This window comes from Cervus canadensis, chromosome 11 (assembly GCF_019320065.1).
Source record: "Cervus canadensis isolate Bull #8, Minnesota chromosome 11, ASM1932006v1, whole genome shotgun sequence".
Classification (NCBI taxonomy): Eukaryota; Metazoa; Chordata; class Mammalia; order Artiodactyla; family Cervidae; genus Cervus; species Cervus canadensis.
Window position 1 is genome coordinate 72,922,652 of NC_057396.1, and position 20,830 is coordinate 72,943,481.

At 41.8% G+C, this 20,830-nt stretch overlaps 1 protein-coding gene and 1 long non-coding RNA gene across 2 annotated transcripts in view; one reads left to right on the plus strand and one right to left on the minus strand.

The window, feature by feature from the left end:
* The first annotated feature begins 686 nt into the window (after window positions 1-686).
* Window positions 687-11,163, plus strand: LOC122450579. Its single transcript, XR_006272132.1, has 3 exons — window positions 687-713; window positions 2,511-2,618; window positions 11,103-11,163. It is a non-coding gene; the product is annotated as an uncharacterized LOC122450579 (long non-coding RNA).
* The window catches only part of LOC122450481 (fatty acid desaturase 2-like protein FADS2B), a 914,319-nt gene continuing 895,604 nt past the window's right edge, over window positions 2,116-20,830 (minus strand). The window contains exons 9-12 of the mRNA XM_043482856.1: window positions 7,863-7,959; window positions 5,527-5,606; window positions 3,972-4,097; window positions 2,116-2,587 (exon numbers count right to left, since the gene is read on the minus strand). Coding sequence (XP_043338791.1) covers window positions 2,527-2,587; window positions 3,972-4,097; window positions 5,527-5,606; window positions 7,863-7,959 — 364 coding nt within the window. The 3' untranslated portion in view covers window positions 2,116-2,526. The remainder of the gene's footprint in view (window positions 2,588-3,971; window positions 4,098-5,526; window positions 5,607-7,862; window positions 7,960-20,830) is intronic.

The window sequence follows — 20,830 nt, forward strand, 5'->3', positions numbered from 1 at the left end:
AACATTTACAGCATTTTGTCAACAAAGGTCCATATAGTCAAAGCTTTGTTCCAGTAGTTATGTACAGATGTGAGATTTGGACCATTAAGAAGACTGAGCTCCAAAGAATTGATGCTTTTCCATTGTAATGGAGAAGACTCTCAAGAGTCCCTTGGATAGCATAGAGATTAAACTAGTCAATCCTAAAAGAAATCAACCCTGAGTATACACTGGAAGGACTGATGCTGAAGTTGAAACTTCAGGATTTGGCCACCTATTTTGAAGAGCCGACCCATTGGAAAAGACCCTGATGCTACGAGAGACTGAAGAGAAGTGGGCGACAGAGTATGAGATGGTTAGATGGCATCCCTGACTCAATGGACATGAGTTTGAGCAAACCCCGGGAGACAGCGAAGGACAGGGAAGCCTGCCGTGCTGCAGTTCATTGTGTCACAAAGAGTTCAACACAGCTTAGCTACTGAACAACAGCAACATTTACACACAGCTTTTTCTTCCTGCATCCTCCCTCCCTCCCTTCCTTCCTCCTGTAGACTGAAAGAAAGGCCCAACATGAGAGCTGTGAGTTAAGTTTTGTTGGAGCAAAATGAGGACTCCAGCCTGGGAGACAGCATTTCTGAGAGCTCTGAGAAACTGCTCCAAAGAGGAACTGCTGCCTGATTACAGTTTTGTTCCTTTATCTCTCAAAACATTTCAGGGTCTTGTTAGGGGATAAGGTAAGTGTCGTATAAGATTTTAGTGAAGAGGGGACCTGCAGTCATGCACACATTTTGGCAGATATTTGCTGCCAGTCATGAGGAGCAGATTCACCATTAATGAGTTTTTCTGGATATGAACAGATGTAATAACTGGGCTGAAAAAATCTTCTCCTGAAAATATCTGACTATCTGAATATCTGTCCTGCCAGTTTTTCCAAGAGCACAGAGTGCCTCATTCCTGTTCTCCACTCTAATTTCTTTCAGAGGGTATTGAATGTCAGCAGCTGCAGCAGCACTTGATTTATTCCTTGTAGAGGTAGCTGTCAAGTGCCAATTTATAGTTGACACTTTCTTCTTTCCCTCCTTCATTTCTCCCCTCCAGCTCCCTCCCTGCCTTCCTTCCTTCTGCATGTCTTCATTGAGTGTCTCTATCATGTCAGGCGGTGTCTACTCTTATGGATATTGCAGGTTACAGCAGAAGACTAAGGAATCACACAAATGGATGTAAAAATATACCTCTAGTAATTACTACAGAGTATATCACAAGGAGGCCTTGAATTAATGGGGAGGCTTCCCTGAAATCTTTACCAAGCAAAGGGCTCACTGCTTGAAGCATGTAGAAAGCAATACTATGGCACCAGCTCTTGAGAAGAGTTTTATTTTGAGGCCAACTGGCAAGGAGACATGGGAAGGGCTCAAATCTGTGTCTTTGATCTGGGGTTCAGTCAAACATTATGAGTTGTGGAGGATGTATTAGTTGGTAGAAATGGTGGAGCAGGTTTCAACTATTGGGCTTTGGAACTTGTCCATTTATGATAGGATATGGTTGAAGCTTCAACCTGGGATCTTCTAGGATGGAGAACCCTTCACTTCTGAAAGGATTCTGGCATTCAACTTCCAGTCATGTCCTGATCCTTTGGTTCCCATGAGGTGGTGCGGAGACTTAGTTTTTGGGTGTTATTTGAGGTCACACATTCTTCCCTTGTGCCTGCTTTGGCTGCCTGGGCCTGAAGCTGAGGGAGGGAGTGGCACAAGGTGGGAGAGGGTTCCTGGAGGAAGGCCGGTGTTGGTAGTCTGCTGGCAATCACCAGGTTGCAGATTGCAACTTTATTCCAAGGGCAATGGGAATCCACTGAAGAATTTCAGGTAGGACTGTAACATAACTCTCATGAGTCATTTAGCTTAAATGGAAGTCTGCCCAATTAAGCCATCTTTATTCATGTGGCCAGTGAGCAGGGGGCTGACATGATCCACAGGATTGATCATCTGAATTCTAATGCCATGCTCAGTGATCTGGGAAATTGTGAAAGTAATAGGCCTTGGTGTCCTCCTATGGGAAGCTTATTGAACAAGCTATTAAACAAAAATTCAACTGAGTAAATTTAAAGATTTCATTGGCTTTATTCAATGACTTCTGAATCAAGCAATATCCCAGTTAGTAAGCAGAAGGGAATACTGAGGGGTTGTGCAAATGGAAGGTTTTTATAGGAAGAAAGGAGGGGCAAGGAAGCCATCAGCAAAGTATATTGAGGGCAGACACCTTCTTTTTTGGGGGGGGGAGGAATTACAAGGGTTTTATCATGCAGATATATATATATATATATATGTTCTTTCTCTGGGCCAAGGGCAGGAATGGAGAAGGAGTAAAACACAACAAATTACCACCACGTCACCTACCCCAAAATTCCAGACTAGATGATTAAGATTACATTTCTGGGGAAGGCTGTAACTGCAATTATGTCAGGTATTGTAGAGGTTTGGTACCATGGGCTTTAGCACAAGTGACACTTTTGGGGCCTGTGGTTTTCTCTTTAGCACCTGCACATCTGCATTATGTTTGTGGATGCATGCAGTAAGCCTCCTTCCAGAGGGCTCCGGACTTCTTCAGGGCCCTGCAAGAGGAGCAGAGAAAATCATGAGCGGGTAAGACTCAGGTCAAAGGAGCTACTTCATGGAACATTTGCTCTTTTACTTAATACTTTACAACATTGTCGTTTTCAACTATATCTGAAAGACCTCTTTCTATCTTGTCTGGCGGAGGGAGTCAAATACACTGACTTATGAAGGTGAGTTCACATTTTCTATATGGAGGAGACTGATATTTTGTTTTATGCTTTTCTGTACTCCAAAGCATCACTTTCCTTTTCTCCAGTATTAAAAGAAAAAGCTCTGTTGAACCTCTATAAGATAAACCATATGACTATAAACCAACTCGTCCTGTATCCACCTACCTCTCCTACTTTATAAAGTGAAACATTTTTCTAGGCTCTGGTGACACAGAAGTGAATAAGAGTGATGAGAGTCTTGTCCACCTGGAGTTCCTGGTCTGCACTGGGAGACACATATTACCCAACATGCTATTTAATCATGATTGTGATAAAAGTCAGACATGAAGAGAAGCAAGCATGTGACAGGTTTAGTCTTGGGGGCAAGGGAGGACTGAGATGAAGAAAAGACCTTTCAGGTGAGCTTTGGAGAGTGAATGGAACTTGAGAAGGTGACGGGGGCGGGGGGAGGCAGGTTGGAAGATTATTCTAGGTAGAAGTAAAGGTGAGCAAGGATGTGTCATGGGCAAGGGGCAGCGAGTTCTGTAGCAACTGAAGGGGGTTCAGATATCTGGAGGGCAGGAAAGGAAGAGGGCAGTGGTAGAAAGTGAAGATGGATTACTGTTCCGGGGTCAGATCTGACCAGGTCAAGCCTTGATGGCTTCTTTATTCATATTAATAAGGTACTGTTTTTCCTTTTCCTAATCTGAAAATAAAAAAAAAAAAAATCAGCCAAGGTTTTGGCTGTTACTTTGATGGGCACAGGATTCTCTAGGGAGCTGTGCAAACTTTAGGATGAGTATGGATTCTCAGTACCTACAGGAAGAGTCACCCCTGCCTGTCCCACCAGACCCTGCAAGCAGCTTAGTTTTCAACCCTGATCCAGATGAATGGAGAGTCCCTCCTACTGGTTAAGTTCTAAAGCATGTCAAGGCTTTGTGGGTGATACAAAGACAAATAATACAGAACCCTGGTTTATAAGAAGCTTGTAATTAAGTTTGGCACCAAGGTATTTTCACTAAGAAGTAGCTAGAAGGCAGCAGGTAAATGGTAGGAATGACTGTTATCATTTCTCTGTTAGTGTTGTTCCTTATAAAGCCTCCTGTCCATGCTGGGCACCTGAATGTTTCTTAATAAATAGCTATTGACTGAATGTTTTATAAAGCAGTGAAGAGTCTGGGGACCAGCAGTGAAGGGAAATGAGAGCTGTGGGTTGGGGGACTGTTATTACCTGAGAGTATCTCCAAATGCCTTCAACATGGGCTTGTTCACATACGGCAGTCCATGCTTGGCACACAGTGACTTCACCAGAGGTGCCACCTTGTGGTAATTATGGCGTGGCATTGTGGGAAACAGACTAGGGAAACAGAGGAGATATACAATTTTTCAGACCTAAAGAGAAACCCAAAGCTCCCTTTCCCCTTTAACAAAATAAAATGGGATCAGCCACGCAGACCCAACCTTGACCTTGCACAATACTTTTGTTCTGGGAAGTTAAAAGACTTGCTGGCAGACTCATCTTATCCCTTCAGTTCAGTTCAGTTCAGTCGCTCAGTCATGTCTGAGTCTTTCTGACCCCATGAACAGCAGCACGCCCGGCCTCCCTGTCCATCCCCAACTCCCGGAGTTTACCCAAACTCATGTTATTGAATCGGTGACGCCATCTAACCATCTCATCCTCTACCGTCCCCTTCTCCTCTTGCCTTCAGTCTTTCCCAACATCAGGGTCTTTTCAAATGAGTCAGCTCTTAATCCTCTACAAGCCTTGTGGGTGGCAGGTGTTTAGGAAGAATTAAGAGAATATGTTTTAGCTCCATCAACTGTTGATTTTTGGCCTGATCAAATGAAAGTGTACCATTTGGAACTTTCTACCATTTAGAACTACCCAGAGATCTGGAGATACTCAATCTCCCACCTTGCCCCTACTAATCTCTGTCTTAGTTTCTGTCTTTCTAACTTCCTTAGCAAGAATAGATGAATGTATATTAAGTCATGGTAAATAGCTAACAGTCCCAAGAAAGGAATAAGAAGTGAGGAGAGATGGATTTTTAATCCCAAGTTTTCATTAGTCAGCCAGATGACAGTCTTGGATGTAAACCTCTCCTTTAACAAAACTATGAGGAGTAATTTTTGCTGAAATTTTCAAGCCCTAATATGACAAATAGAAGAAAAAAATTCCTTGGACAAATAAGGTCTTGTTCCTTCTTTGACTATCATAGACTCACATGGCTTAGACAAAGAGAATGTGCAAAGCCTCTCCCCTGATACTCTGGAGAAACTGACTCTCAATGTTTTAACTTGCATCAAGGCGTGAACTACCCATTTCCTCTCTGTAACTGGCCCATTGGTAAAGGATTTCCAGATACCATTTAGAAATTGCAGCAGGGACTCCACTTCATTTATTTTGTAACCTTGGCTCTAAAGACACAGATAAGTAAATATTTGAATTACAGCATAGTTAAATTTGAACACAAGTTGGTTACCCAAGTGTCCTGATTTTTCTTAGGTTTTGCCAACAAAGCAAATGCAAAGAGATTCCTAAGCCCATAGGATTCTGGAAACTGAGTCACTGATACTTTTCCAAGATTTCACGCCATGTACTCGCAGTTGTGACACTTCCTTCATTTCTTTCTTCCTTTCCTTAACATTGTTGTTAATCCTTTAGAGAATCCTGGTTCATTTTTTTCCCTGAAGATTGCGAGTCTACTGCTCCGCTCTGGACTATATGGAGGGCAGTTAGTAGTAACAGCCCTTGCCCTTTATCGTGAACTATTTCTCTTACTCACTGGTGCTCAATTTGGAAGTTCAAGTGCCCAGTGAACCAGTCGTTGAAAAAGGATTGTTCAACATTACAGGTGGCCAAGACCTGCAAAGAAAAAGCTTACATTAGATGTAAATGAACTCATGACAAACAAGAGATTTAGTTACTCTGTTATTCATCCATCAATCAGCAAGTACTGATGGAGTACACATTTTGTGTAACAAACCATGAGGGATAGAAATAAGTCCCAGGTCTCAGGGACCTGACAATTATAAAGGAAATAAGACATTTTTCTAAGAAGTATTGATAAGGCAATAGATGTGAAGAAGTAAATAGGATTTGAGTGGACTAAGTCACTATTTGCCCTCAAAATCAGAAGACTAAGGTGTCATGAGTAAGGAGTTTGGCAGATGGAAGTGGGATTGTAGGACTCTGGTAGAAATTATAGGAGTTTGAATGTTATTACCACAGAATAGACTTAAAGGACTTCTGAATGGGGAATAAAGCATACAAGGGCTTTAATCAAGGGTTTTGTGCATAGAAACACATTTATTAATATATACAAGTAGCTTCCTTTTTAATCTCATGTATTTTATTTTATTCAAAGACAGACTGAGAAGAAGTTCATAGGATTCTCCAGACTACTTAGAATGCTTATGAATGTGATTTTATTCAGTGCCTTTCTAAGATTTAATCCTTGTTAGGGTTGTTGCCATTTTGAATGTTATTTTTGCAGTTATTCTAAGTCACGGTTCCTCGAAGTGTACTTTAGAGCACCTTGGGGCTCCCTAGGACACTTTCAGGGGATCTTCAAGGTCAAAATGATCCCCATAATACTTCTGAAACAGTATTTGCCTTTTTCATTCTCATTCATGCATGCTTATAGCATGGGTTTTACCAGAGGCTATTAAACATGGGATGATGTCATCACTCTGATGTTAACCTTTATTGGCTTTATCTTGTTATTTTAAAATTAATAGATATTTTAAAACTCTCAGATTCAGTTTCATATACAGTAAGTATCAGTGGATATAACTTCCACAAATGAAAGCTCTTTGATGTTCTCAATAAGTTTTAAGAGTAGTTTCTTGACCAAAAAGATTGAGAAGCACTACTGTGTGGAACGTCCACTGAATATGGAAATGGGCATGGAGGAGGAAGCAGTATGATGCCTGGATTCTCCACTTAATCACGGCACAGCCAGTATTAGGCTTAGGGGGCAGTGGTATTCGCATGGGTCACAAATCTTTTAATCGTTAACAGCATGCTTGCAGAGAAGGCAGTCTCCTCTCTGGGGCCCACCACCTATACAATGAAATGAGGGGGATTCCAGGGTTCTTCCTTCTGTTATTCTAGGAGTGTGAGATTCATTGAAAGATTGAAAGATTCATTGAAACATTCATGTTGGGGCAGGTTTAGTAAACCTTGCCTGTAACGTGCTACCCAGTAAATGTTTTTATTTTGCATCACAGCTATGCAGTTCTACTGTTTAAGAATAAAAGCTATCATAGAGAATATGTAATGTATTAGTGTGACTGTGTTCCAATAAGACTACAAAAACACACACTGGGCTAGACTGACCCTTTGGCTGTAGTTTATAAGACTTGGTTAAGAGCAAAAACTCTTGAGAGTCCCTTGGACTGCAAGGAGATCCAACCAGTTCATCCTAAAGGACATCAGTCCTGGGTGTTCATTGGAAGGACTGATGTTGAAGTTGAAACTCCAATACTTTGGCCATCTGATGCGAAGAGTTGACTCATTGGAAAAGACCCTGATGCTGGGAAAGATTGAGGGCAGGAGGAGAAGGGGATGACAGAGAATGAGATGGTTGGATGGCATCACTGACTCAACGGACATGGGTTTGGGTAAACTCCGGGAGTTGGTGATGGACAGGGAGGCCTGGCGTGCTGCAGTTCATTGGGTCGCAGAGAGCTCGACACGACTGAGTGACTGAACTGAACCAAACTGAAGAGCAAAGGTTCTGAAATCAAACTGCCGAGGTTTAAAACCTGCTTCTAGGGAACTCCCGCTGGTCCACAGGTTAAGACTGTGTACTAAACACAGGTTTGATCCCTGGTAGGAGAACTAACACCCTGCATGCCACACAGTGTGGCCAAATAAATAACTAAAACCTGCTTCTACCCGTTACCTGTGTGATCTTACACAAGTTATATAACTTATTCTACCTCAATTTTATCATTTTTAAAGTGGGAATACTCCGAGCACCTAGCTACATGTAGCTACATGCAAAACAGCTGACAGTGCCTGGCCCCTGGCAAGCCTCTAATAAATATTATTTGAGGTAAGCAGATGGTAATCAGGATGCTTTGGTGGATGCTTTCCCAAGAACAGCATTATTACCTGAGTGCTGAACCAGTCCTGGTTCTCCTCTTTGCTCACTTTCATTGGTATGTGGCTCATCTGGGTAACATATGCAATCCACGGACTCTCAAGAAACCTTTAAGAGAATAAAAGGAAGATGTGATCACTCCTTGGGGAGTTTCAGTTCCAGTCACTGGGCTTGCATACCCACTTGCAGATCTGGCTGAGCATTAGAGGAAATGGCAGTAACTCAAAAGATCCAATAAAGTGGTGGTTATTTATTTTTCACCTTTGTAGACTTTTTATATCTAAAGATGGCACACTAGGGAATCAGTCACACTCCCTGTCTTGCAGCCTACTGTACCAGAGCAGTGTCCCCAGTATTTTCTGAAGGCGTTGGTGCAAGGCTCAGAAAATACCTAGATAACTGAAGGTCAGGCTTCCCTGCTGGTTCAGTGGTCAAGATTCCATCTGCCAATGCAGGAGATCTGGGTTTGATTCTTGGGTCAGGAAGATGTCCTGGACAAAGAACTGGCAACCGACTCCAGTATTCTTGCCTGTGAAACCCCCAGAGCAGAGGAGCCTGGCAGGCTACAGTCCATGGGGTCGCAAAAGAGTCAGACATGACTTTGTGACTAAAGCAACAAAAACTTAAGCATATATGCAATGTGATTAAGAGCTTGGCTGATGTCATCAGATAGAACTGGGTACAAGTTGTGATTTGGCACTGCTACTGGCCTTTATTTGCTCTTGAGTAAGTGATTTCATTTCTCTGAACTTTAGTTCTCTTACCAGAAAAATGAAATTGATACTATCTACATTGCCTGGTTGTGCATTTTTGATTACATCAAATAAGGTAATGCATGTAGAGTGAGTGAAGTCGCTCAGACGTGCCTGACTCTTTGCGACCCCGTGGACTGTAGCCCACCAGCTCCTGCATCCATGGAATTTTCCAGGCAAGAATACTGGAGCGGGTTGCCGTTTCCTTCTCCGGGGGATCTCCCCCACCCAGGGATGGAGCCCGGGTCTCCCACAATGCAGGCGGGCGCGTTGCTGTCTGAGCCAGCAGGGAGGCCCACCGTGAGCCGTCAGCAGACCGCCTGATGCGGAGGAGCCCCTGCCGCTGCTGTGAGCAGGGACGCGAGTGATGAGGGAGGGATGCATCGCGAGGTGAACGGGGTGATTCAGTTTAAAGTGCTTTCGATGTGGGGAAAATCTCTAGTCATAAAATAACTTTTTAAAAAACTGGGCTCCTACTACCTTCAGTAAGAATTATGATGTCCAGCTGGATTACAGTTTGAAGGACTTGGTGATCAGGCAGAATGCAATTGTCCTTTGAGAAACATGCAGGTCCACTTAAATGTGGATATTTTTAAGTAAACACACAGTACTACAAGATTAGTGCTTGCCTGAATCCACAGTTGAGGAACCACATAATGGATAGATGACTATGGAGCCTGAATATCTTTGGATTTCGGTAACTGAGGTGGGTCTAGGGACTAATCCTCCTCAGATGCTGAGGGATTACTATACTGCAATTGGGAATTAATCACGTGGGGAAAAAAGGCATTATTGGGAAATTCAATTTCCAAGAAACTCAACTACTTCAGCTGCTTTATCCCACATTTTCTTGGAAACGTTTCAGTTACAAGAATGTGGTCTGGTGTCATAATCTGCTAATCATTGCTAATTATAAATAGCTCAGTTAAGGAAGGTAAGAGGACCATCCAGGTAATAAGAGTAGGAGAATATAATGTTTCCTTACTTGACTAAATATATGAGCACCATGGTTCCGAAGATTCCATAGAAAGGGCCAAATGTGATGAAATAGCGGATATAAAAGCTGCTGACCCAGGCAATGTCCTGCGGAAAGAAGTGCTTGAAAGTTAAGCTAGTGGATATAAAACTGGCTAAATCTTATATCCTGGTACTCAAGGAAGCTACATCTGGAAAGGACCAAGCATTTACATTTTCCCTTTTCTACCAGCCTGATCTACCTTTAGAGAAGGAATCGAGTTACTCACCTTCCAGGCCCTTGTGCGGTACATTGCTAGAATCGATTTCAGGTTGATATACACCGGCATGAAAAGGGGGACCCCAACTGAAAACAAACAAACAAACAAACAAAAAGTTCATAAACAAATGAGCTGATATGATTCCTGTGCAAGTTAGTGGGAGTCGATCTCCTTAACATGTGAACAAATGAGCAGATATGATTCCTATGCAAGCTAGTGGGAGTTGATCTTAACATGCTCCCCCTGGAATATTGCCCCTGAGAAGGGATGCAAGGTGGAGATCCACAACCACATTCTGCATGCTGCTGGGCTTTTAGAGTCTCTGAGGCTGAACCAGGACTTTGGTTCAAGCTCCCTTAGGGAGACTAGGGAAGCTTTGAAGATCTGAGTCAATCCTGATGAAGGCATCCTGGAAGGGCTTCTGCTCTGAGCTTTCAAGTTTTCTCAAGGTCTCTGGAATCCTTCAATCCTTCACACTCCTTCGTGTTGGGCCCTGTCACAATATGTCGAGGTGGCAGATATAGAGCTGGCATACTGAGTCTGGCCAGATAGTTATTTACCTGCCCTTCCCCCAGGACCAGTGAAGTTGCCTGGAGCACATAGGAGTCATATGGAGACCCTTCAGACTTTCACAACTCTCTCCTTGATCAAACTTGAGTCAGATGCTCTGGACCCCCTTCCTGACTAGGCTTCACACTTGACCTGTAAACTTTCAAAGTCTGTGAATTGTCAGCCCAGATGATTTTGTCCACCCTACACACTAAGAGACTCGCACAAATGCTAGAAATAGTTTCTAAGAACAATTCAGGGCCATGCTCCTGGGATAACTCCAGCCCCCTTAAAATTCTTGCATGAGAAAGTTCAAGACTGTCCAAAGAACTTACTGCTTGTTCAGTAGGTTTCTGACCTCCTTTTTCTTCGATCATTTGTTAGAAAACTTACAATTATAAAATTCTTACTCTGTCCCTCTGAGATGGATCTTCCCTGACCCAGAAATGTCTTTCTCAAGGACTTGGGAGTCATCCCTTTGAAGTACAGTCTTGGAGGATCGGGCTCTGTCCTGCAGCCTCTGGGAGGGTAAGGAGTTTGACTTTGATAAGCACCATTGAGAAGACACACATGGCTTAACCACATGACCAGCTTCCCCTCCCTTTATCCTCTTTCCCTAATTTCCTTTAGCATGTCCCAGTGTTTTAAAAGTCTCCCAACTTTCTTTTCTGAGAGTTGAGCTCAGCTTGTACTGAAGTACCTTTCCCTACTACAGGAATCTGCATGAAAGCTGTCTCCCCATCTTTATGAAATGTCAAGCTTCATCTCTCTTTGACGGGTTGAGTACGACTCATATGTGCCTGTCATACTAAGTTGAAGACATTTGAAAGAAAATGACAAAATGAAACAGCTCCTGAGGACGATGTGGTTTGTAAGCTGGGCATTCTGCAGTGAAGTTACAATATTCACCCATTCCTCATAAGCTAAGGCTGTATTGTTTTACTACACACAGGAGGAGAGTTCAGACAAGAGACCCCAACAGTTTTTTCTTATGTGAATACACATCTGTCTGGGCTGGAATAGTTCCCTTTCAAACAGGGGCACCAATGTCCTCCACACCCTTTTTGGTCATGAAAGAGAATAACCGCACTAGGAGAAGTCCTCAGAATTCTAGCACTGGAAGAGGCTGCAGTGGTGGTTGAGCCTCGTGTCTCAGAAAATGGACTCACAGGCCACCCCGGTCAGGCAGGAGACAGATGACCACTGGTGGCCAGTGTTTGGGCGAGCCAGATCATCTGCAACCGCTTCTCAATCTTAACACTGCTGGCATCTTAGGGTCAGATAATTCTTTACTGTTCAGGGCTGTTCTGTGCCCTGTAAGGCATTTCATGACATCCCTGGCTGCTGCCCCATGGATGTCAGTACTGTTCCCCCGCTTTCTTGTGATAATCAAAAAAGTATCTATACGGTGTCAAATGTCCCACTGGGGGCATCAGTGCTCTTAGTTGAGAACCACTGATCTACAGGAAATGTTTAGAATCTTCCTTCATTTGGGTTTCTTTTCCAAATGAGTAAGCATGTTTCAGACGAGCATATTTTGGGGTCCTAAACTTTTCTTTGTGAGCTCTCATAAATTTGACTTGGTCTAGAGCAAAACATTTTTGCTTCTAATATTTTCATTGGTATTAGCATTATTCAGCTACCCTATTTTCTCTCAAGCCTAGAATATATCCAGATCTATCTTTCTATCTTATATGTGTGTGTGTGTGTGTGTGTGTGTGTGTGTGTGTGTGTGTGTGTGTGTGTGTGTCCACTAAAATACCTTCTCCAGCTGTATGTAAGCTGTGGGAACAGTCAACTTTCTTCCACACAGAAGCTCTGCAGGTGACTTTATTCATGAGACTCTGCTTTTTCTGGCACCTATTGTCAGTGCTTGAGCATTCTTTTCCTGTTTTTCCTCCCTATCCATATACCACTATCCTTTTCTTCTTCATAAGTATTGTATTTTTCCAGGACGAGAGTCACAGTTTCCAGACCCCTTGATTGGCATCCTGCCTCCCATCCTTCTTGGAACATCTCCTTCCCTGTACAGTAGCCAGAGTGATGAGATGCCCAGTAAGAATGCCTAATTGCTCTTCTATTTTCCTTTTCAGATTTCACCCAGGTAAGTCTGAAATAAAGCATGCTGCTTTTTTGAGGCACAACTAGACATGGGATCGTCTCTCTGTGGGAGGATTTCAGTAATGCCTTCTGGTTTGACAACAGTTTGCTTCAAGGAAATGGGATGATAAGGATTGTGGCCCCCTGGGACTCACCCATGCAGAAGTACAGGTGCTGCTTCTCGTAGTTGATGTATTTGATTTTGTTCTTGCCATACTGAATGAAGAGAGAATAAAACTAAAGTAAGAACAATATAGACTTCTGTTATTATACTCAAGGTCGTGTGTGTGTGTGTGTGTAGAATCTCTATAGAACAAGCCATCTGGTCAGAGTTCATTTACTGTCAAACTGAAGCCACTGAAGAACCAGAACTGAAGGGGGAGGAAATATTGTGGTGCCTTTTTCTATATTTCAGTTCAGTTGTGTTCAGTTGGTCAGTCATGTCCAACTCTTTGCAACCCCAAGAATCACAGCACACCGGGCCTCCCTGTCTATCACCAACTCCCGGAGTCTACTCAAACCCATGTCCATCGAGTCGGTGATGCCGTCCAGCCATCTCATCCTCTGTCGTCTCCTTCTCCTCCTGCCCCCAATCCCTCCCAGCATCAGGGTCTTTTCCAGTCAGTCAACTCTTCGCATAAGGTGCCCAAAGTACTGGCGTTTCAGCTTCAGCATCAGTCCTTCCAATGAACACCCAGGACTGATCTCCTTTAGGATGGACTGGTTGGATTGCCTTGCAGCCCGAGGGACTCTTAACAGTCTTCTCCAACACCACAGCTCAAAAGCATCAATTTTTCAGTGCTCAGCTTTATTCACAGTCCAACTCTCACATCCATACATGACCACTGGGAAAACCATAGCCTTGACCAGACAGACCTTTGCTGGCAAAGTAATGTCTCTGCTTTTTAATATGCTATCTAGGTTGGTAATAACTTTCCTTCCAAGGAGTAAGCATCTTTTAATTTCAGGGCTGCAATCAGCATCTGCAGTGATTTTGGAGCCCCAAAAAATAAAGTCTGACACTGTTTCAGCTGTCTCCCCATCTATTTCCCATGAAGTGATGGGACCAGATGCCATGATCTTAGTTTTCTGAATGTTGAGCTTTAAGCCAACTTTTTCACTCTCCTCTTTCACTTTCATCAAGAGGCTTTTTAGTTCCTCTTCACTTTCTGCCATAAGGGTGGTGTCATCTGCATATCTGAGGTTATTGATATTTCTCCCAGCAATCTTAATTCCAGCTTGTGCTTCTTCCAGCCCAGTGTTTCTCATGATGTCTGTGCATATAAGTTAAATAAGCAGGGTGACAACATAGGCCTTGGCATACACCTTTTCCTATTTGGAACCAGTCTGTTTTTCCATGTCCAGTTCTAACTGTTGCATCCTGACCTGCATACAGGTTTCTCAAGAGGCAGGTCAGGTGGTCTGGTATTCCCATCTCTTTCAGAATTTTCCACAGTTTATTGTTGATCCACACAGTCAAAGGCTTTGGCATAGTCAATAAAGCAGAAATAGATGCTTTTCTGGAACTCTCTTGCTTTTTTGATGATCCAGTGGATGTTGGCAATTTGATCTCTGGTTCCCCTGCCTTTTCTAAAACCAGCTTGAACATCTGGAAGTTCTCAGTTCACGTATTGCTGAAGGCTGGCTTGGAGAATTTTAAGCATTACTTTACTAGCATGTGAGATGAGTGCAATTGTGCAGTAGTTTCTTTATTTAAATGTGGGCAATTCTTGCAGGGATGGTTCATTCCATTTGACTTCAGGGATTGTTATCATTTATTATTATACCCATGGGAGCCATTTTGAGATTTGTCCTGGTGTGGAATGGAGTGATAATGGAGGAGAAATATTTCTGATAAGTTTTTAAGGTCTTCTTCAACCTATGTGCTTAGAATTCTGCTTGAAGCACAGTCTGCTTGTATCCGTTCATCCATTTAACAGATATATGTTGAATGGTTGTGTTATAAAACACATAGTCATAACCTCTAGTATCTACTTCATCTTTCCTCCTTTAATTCCATCGTGGATCTCATGCTGTGATTTACTCATTTTAAGGCTTGATAATATATAATCTTACCACTGGGAATTTGAGTCATTTCCTAGGGGTCTTCTTAGTTAATTTAGTCTGTGCCCAAATGCAGAAAGGCAGCAAATATCTTGAGAGGAGGCATAGACATAATGGTTTATCTGTATTACCTAAGAGACACTTAATAAATGTTTGGTTGAAGAGATTAATGAATGAATGATAATTCAGATCTCCTCTATAATTTTACCATATGTTCAGTCAGTTAAAACACTGTGAGCACTGTTTAATTTTTTGCTTTTCCCATTCTTTTGATACCTTCCCTTCTACATATTTCTTCTGTTATTTGGATATTAGACTTGACCCTTCTTTCTCTTACTATCATAAATCAAAATAAATGTCATGGTGATAAAGTAATGATAGTTATTTACAGTTACTCCCAAGCTTCTGGATATTTAAGTGGTAGGAAACTTGAAAGAGGGAGTCGGTGGGAAATTTTGGAGAGTTGGCAAATGTAGGTGAAGGATTGATTTTTGAGTATGGCTCCAAAGGAGAAGTCTAACTTTTCCAGAGTATGAGAACAGGACCTGGCCCTAGAGGATTTAATTAATACTTGTTAAAGGAATGAATGTTTGAAGAAAGTGGTAGAAAGACTGACAGTAAAATAGGAAGAACAGAAACAGTTAAGGCTTATCAGAATTAGTTTTGTTGCAAAACAATGAATTTTAGAGATTTAATGATTTTAAGTAATGTGCAGTTGCCTTGAAATTAAAGTATACAGAACCTAAGGCTCGAGGGATATATCTCTAGAATGATGGAGAAGTGATGATGTCTCCATCCTCTGTGAAGGGGCAGCATGTGAACTGGATACAATTCTACAGAAAGCACTTCTGGAGGGGGTCAGGCTGCCTCATGAACTCCAGTGAGACAAATCTCCATTGCTGTGAGGGAATGAGGAGAGAAGTCAAAATGTCACAAGTTTAATGATCAGCTGAGTTCACAGGGATTCCCTGGTGGCTCAGACTGTAGAGAGTCTGCCTGAAATGTGAGAGACCCTGGTTGGATCCCTGGAGAAGGAAATGACAACCCACTCCAGTATTCTTGCCTGGAAAATCCCATGGGTGGAGGAGCCTGGTGGGCTACAGTCCATAGCGCCTCAAAGAGTCAGACATGACTGAGCGACTTCACTGCAGGAGTTTGCAAACTTCAGAGAGCTCTGACTTGTTTGTGGAGTCATTGTGAAGAACAACTGACTGAAGACTACAAGGTTTCTTTCTTTCTTTTTTCCTTTATATCTCGGCAGGAGACTTTTTCTCCTAATTGGAAGAAGGTTGTCTTCCCAAACTGGGAAAACGGTATTTTGAGAAAGTTGAACAATTTTGGTTACCACAAAGTCCACACTGCAACTGACCAAACTACACTCCTTTGTTTTTAGAAAGCTCCTAAATTCTTCCAGAAGCAGATAGAGCCTCTTCCTAAGCACTTAATTCTCAGGATCCATCATTTCCTCTCAAGGAAAGACACCTTTCTGTGGTTATCCTTATACCTTCTATGTTGAAAGCAGACTCAGAAAATCTTGGTAATAATCCTTACATGCTGGTTTTAAGCTGAGGTTTAAGAAAGTCAACAGCTGGGACATCCTGGAGTTTGCCATCCTTTTTCTGTTGCTTAAGAAGTCTGAGTTAGAGGCGAGGTCCTAAGTGTATTATGAGGCATTTGAGCTGAGTTTCATGTGTAAATGAACCAAAATGAACCTAAACTAAAAATAGCAGCTTAGTTTCTTCCAACAGCTAGAATTAGTTGACATAACTAGATATGTAGGTGTTTCATGATTTAGCACTTGTTGAATGTTCTGCCATGCCTTCTATGAGTGATTTAGCCTGAATGACTTTTAAGATCATTTAGTCATTCATTCCACATTTTTTTTTTTCTTACAACACCAGATTCACTTATTTCAAATCTATATCCTGGACTTAAGAAGAGATGCTCTGAAAACATGCTTGAAGCCAGTATCTCCAGCCTGATGTCCTCAAGACAAAGGTGTAGACCTTTCCAAGAACAACTTCCTGAAACATTTCTCTAGTACTTAGTTAGGATTTCTGAACCTACCTTGACAGGTTGTAAATCTCCAATAACAAGAAATGGTTCTAGATTAATATCTGGGTCTTTGAGGTAGATGTTTGTTTTGACATGGTGTTGGAAGTGCTCCATATTCCACCATTTTGCAGATAGGCCCTGAGGAGAAGAGAACATTCATTAGCTGCAAGGTTTCTCTCCTGAAATATCTTTCATTATCAGAGTTTTCCAAAACTAAAGAAAATCAACTGAAAATCATTTGAATATTCACTGGAAGGACTGAGGCTGAAGCTGAAGCTCCAGTACTGACGACCTGATGTGAAGAGCCAACTCACTGGAAAAGACCCTGACCCTGGGAAAGATTGAGGGCAGGAGGAAAAGGGGATGATGGAGGATGAGATAGTTGGATGGCATCACTGACTCAATGGACATGAGTCTGAGCAAACTTTATGAACTGGTGAAGGACAGGGAAGCCTGGTGTGCTGTGTTCATGGGGTCGCAGTGAGTCGGACATGACTACCGCCTGCATAGTAACAATCAGAGTTTTCTGCCTACATCTCCAAAGTTTAATTAGGATATGGATTCCTGGGACATGCCGTCCCCCATGCCTGGGTCACAGAATGATTTATTGGCTAGAGGCTCTAAAAGCCTACCAGCAAATAATTATCTTATCCAGGAGCACAAATTCCAGGCTAAAACAACTCCTGATAATGAAGAAGATTAAAACCGTTTAAATGAAATGTTTTTCCATCTTTTTTTCCTTTTTTTTTTTTTTGTCCTCCTTTTAAAAAGAAACATGAACTAGGTAGAGCAGAGAGTATACTTCTTATTTTATAAATAAAGAAACTTCAGTTCTAAAACTAGATATTTCTTGGGGAAAATGGCCCCAGGGTTCCTACTTCAATGAATATTTTAAAGAGTCATGGATCTGAAGTCATCTCCTATGGGGGCTTGCCTCTGATCATCACATTTTCAGGTTTCAATGATCTTATTAGATATAAATGAGAATAAATGTATTTTAGTTGATGCTGAGCTCATATAATCTCTGATTAAGTTGTTTGGGATTTTTTTTTCTCTTTCAGTGAGAATCTGAAAGTTTTAACAGAAAAAGATTTGGAAGTGCATCAACTTAGTTGCATCCACTGGATGTATAAATGCTTCTGTGTGGTTTAGGAAAATTATCTACCCTTTGATGTTTAATTTCATCTTCAGTAAGTATAGTATAATATGATGACATTTACCTGCATGGGTTATTTGAGGAGACATGAGATGTTGTATGTAGAATGCTGGCATATTGAGATATTCAATTTCTCTTCCCTTCCCATATTACATTAATCATTATTAGAAGAATAAGCAATAGTCATAGCTTTTACTGCATATTTGATATCTCTCAAATTGATTATATGTATTTTAAATCTGCAGTGTTCAATAGAGTAGCCATTATCTATGTGTGGCCACTGAGCACTTAATATGTGACCAGTCAAATTGAGGCAGGCTGTGTAAGTATATAATACATACTAGATTCAAAGCCTCAGAATGAAAAAAGAAATGTAAAATATATTAATAATTTTTATATTTCTTTCATGTAAAAATGAAAATATTTGGAATATATACAGGAGTGATAAAGCTGGAAGAGGGTGTTTGCTGTGACCAGTGCATTCTCTTGGCAAAATTCTGTTGGCCTTTGCCCTACTTCATCTTGTTCTCCAAGGCTAAACTTGCCTGTTACTCCAGGTGTCTCTTGATTTCCTACTTTTGCATTCCAGTCCCCTATGGTGAAAAGGACATCTTTTTTAGGCATTAGTTCTAGAAGGTCTCGTAGGTCTTCATAGAACCATTCAACGTCAGCTTCTTCAGTATTACTGTTTGGGGCATAGCCTTTGATTACTGTGATATTGAATGGTTTGCCTTGGAAATGAACAGAGATCATTCTTTCATTTTTGAGATTGCATCCAAGACTGTATTTTGGACTCTTTTGTTGATTATGAGGGCTACTCCATTTCTTCTAACAGATTTTTGCCCACAGTAGCAGTTATAATGTTCACCTGAATTAAATTTGTCTATTCTGGTCCATTTTAGTTCACTGATTCCTAAAATGTCAATGTTCACTCTTGCCATGTTCTGTTTGACCACTTCCAATTCTCCTTGATTCATGGACCTAACATTCCAGGTTCCTATGCAGCATCGCTCTTAACAGCATCGGACTTTACTTTCACCACCAGTCACATCCATAGCTCAGCTCACTTTGTCTCCATCTCTTCATTCTTGCTGGAGTTATTTCTCCACTCTTCTCCAGTAGCATATTGGATACATACTGACTTGGGAGTTCATCTTTCACTGTCATATCTTTTTGCCTTTCATACTGTTCATGGGGTTATTAAGGCAAGAATACCGAAATGGAGTACAAAATGAAGCAGGGCAAAGGCTAGCAGAGTTAGCTAAACTTGGATTACTGTGATACTGAATGGTTTGCCTTGGAAATGAACAGAGATCATTCTGTCATTTGGTTTCTCACCAAATCCTAGAACATCATAGAAAAGCTGAGATCCAGCTGAAGTCCTAATTTTAGAGATGAGAACTCTGAGAGCCAGAGATGGAATCTGACTTGTTCGGGGTTGCACAGTGGTTATCAGAGCCAGGACTGAAACCGGCTGTCATCAATCCTTGTACTGTTATCAGGTTTCCACCCATCGTTCCATTCCTGCATCCATCCCTTCATGCATTCCACACATGCTTATGGAAGGCCTACTGCGTGTTAGGCACTCTGCTAGGCGCTGCATTTCAGGAGTGCATAGGGCAGTGTGCCTGTCCTCCTGGAGCATATGTGAGGGGGATAAGGCCAACTGCCCTGCTTTTTCCAGCAGTCTGGGTTTTGCAACCCTCAACTCTTAAACAGAGCCATCTAACTTTCCTTGGTTTCTCTCTTTTGTTAAACTTTTCTCTATTCTGCATCTTTTCTTTTATTTATACATAGTCCTCCCAGGACTAAAACGTTTGGCTCCAAGAAACATATGTCCAGACCCCTACTCATGACTTTATATCCCTACTCATGACTTTATAGGGTATATCTCCTGAGAGGTGGTTCTTCAACTGTGTACCAGGGATTGGGCCAAATAGTTTATTGGCTGAAAAAAAAAACAAAAAAAAATCCAGAACTTCTTAAATAAAAATAAACATTTTCTTCTAAACATTTAAATTTCTAATTTTAGCATATATGTTATAATGTTATGTGTGTGTGTGTGTGTGTGTATACATATATGGTCACTACATTGTTTGTATATTTACATTTACTTGTGGGGTGTGTAGTAACATTTTTTGCTGATAAGTGTATGTAGAAACCACTGCTTAGTGAAATGACTTTCAGAATCCCATCATACTCCTGGAACATTCTGTACCTTGAGATGACCCGTCACAAATATTTGCATCAGGTGATCCCACTTGGACTTCTTAAATATGGATAGGTGTGCCATGTCATGCTGCAGAAATAAACTCTGAGCCTGGAAGAGACAGGGTTGCAGTCAGAGAAGTTGACAAGGAAAGAAGAAAGCAGTAAGTGAGCCCGCTGGTAGGTTCGGGACCCATGAGAACAGTGGAGATCTCTGTATCTGTCACACTTGCTGAGTGCTTTCTGGTCCCTGTACCTTTGCACAGGTGGCTCTCGAAGCCTAGAATGTTCTTCTCTCTACTGTCAGAATCGTCCAGTGTGGAATGGAAGGAGGATGCCTTTGGAATCAGACTGACTAGGGCTCTGAACTGTCCTTCACCACTTTACAAGTTATACAACTCTTGGCAAGCTAGTCGGTGGCTCTGAGCTCAGTTCTTTGTCTGAGAAGCAGGGATTATAACATTATACCTTGCTCATTCAGCTGTCTTGCAGCCAAAATACATGTAAAATTCCTGACAATGCTAAGCAGTCAAATATTTGTTTCTTTCTTGATTCCAGAAGTTGCTTTGCAAAGAATAAAGCAAGTTGACTTTTCAAGAAAAAAATTAGCATATAAAATTTTGTAATTACCATTGATGTTAATTCTCCATGAAATCACCCCCAATTGCCTCAATTAGAATTAGATGCCTCTTTCTGCTCCAAGAGCACATGCTTGTTTCTTTCCCTTCTGCCTTGTATCATGTCTAGATATTTAAATGACCATCTCCTCCACTGGATGACTGCTGCCCAAGTGCAGGGTCAGGTGCGTTTCCCTTTGCGTCCACAATGCAGTGTTGTGGGCATAGAAGGCCCTCTTCAGA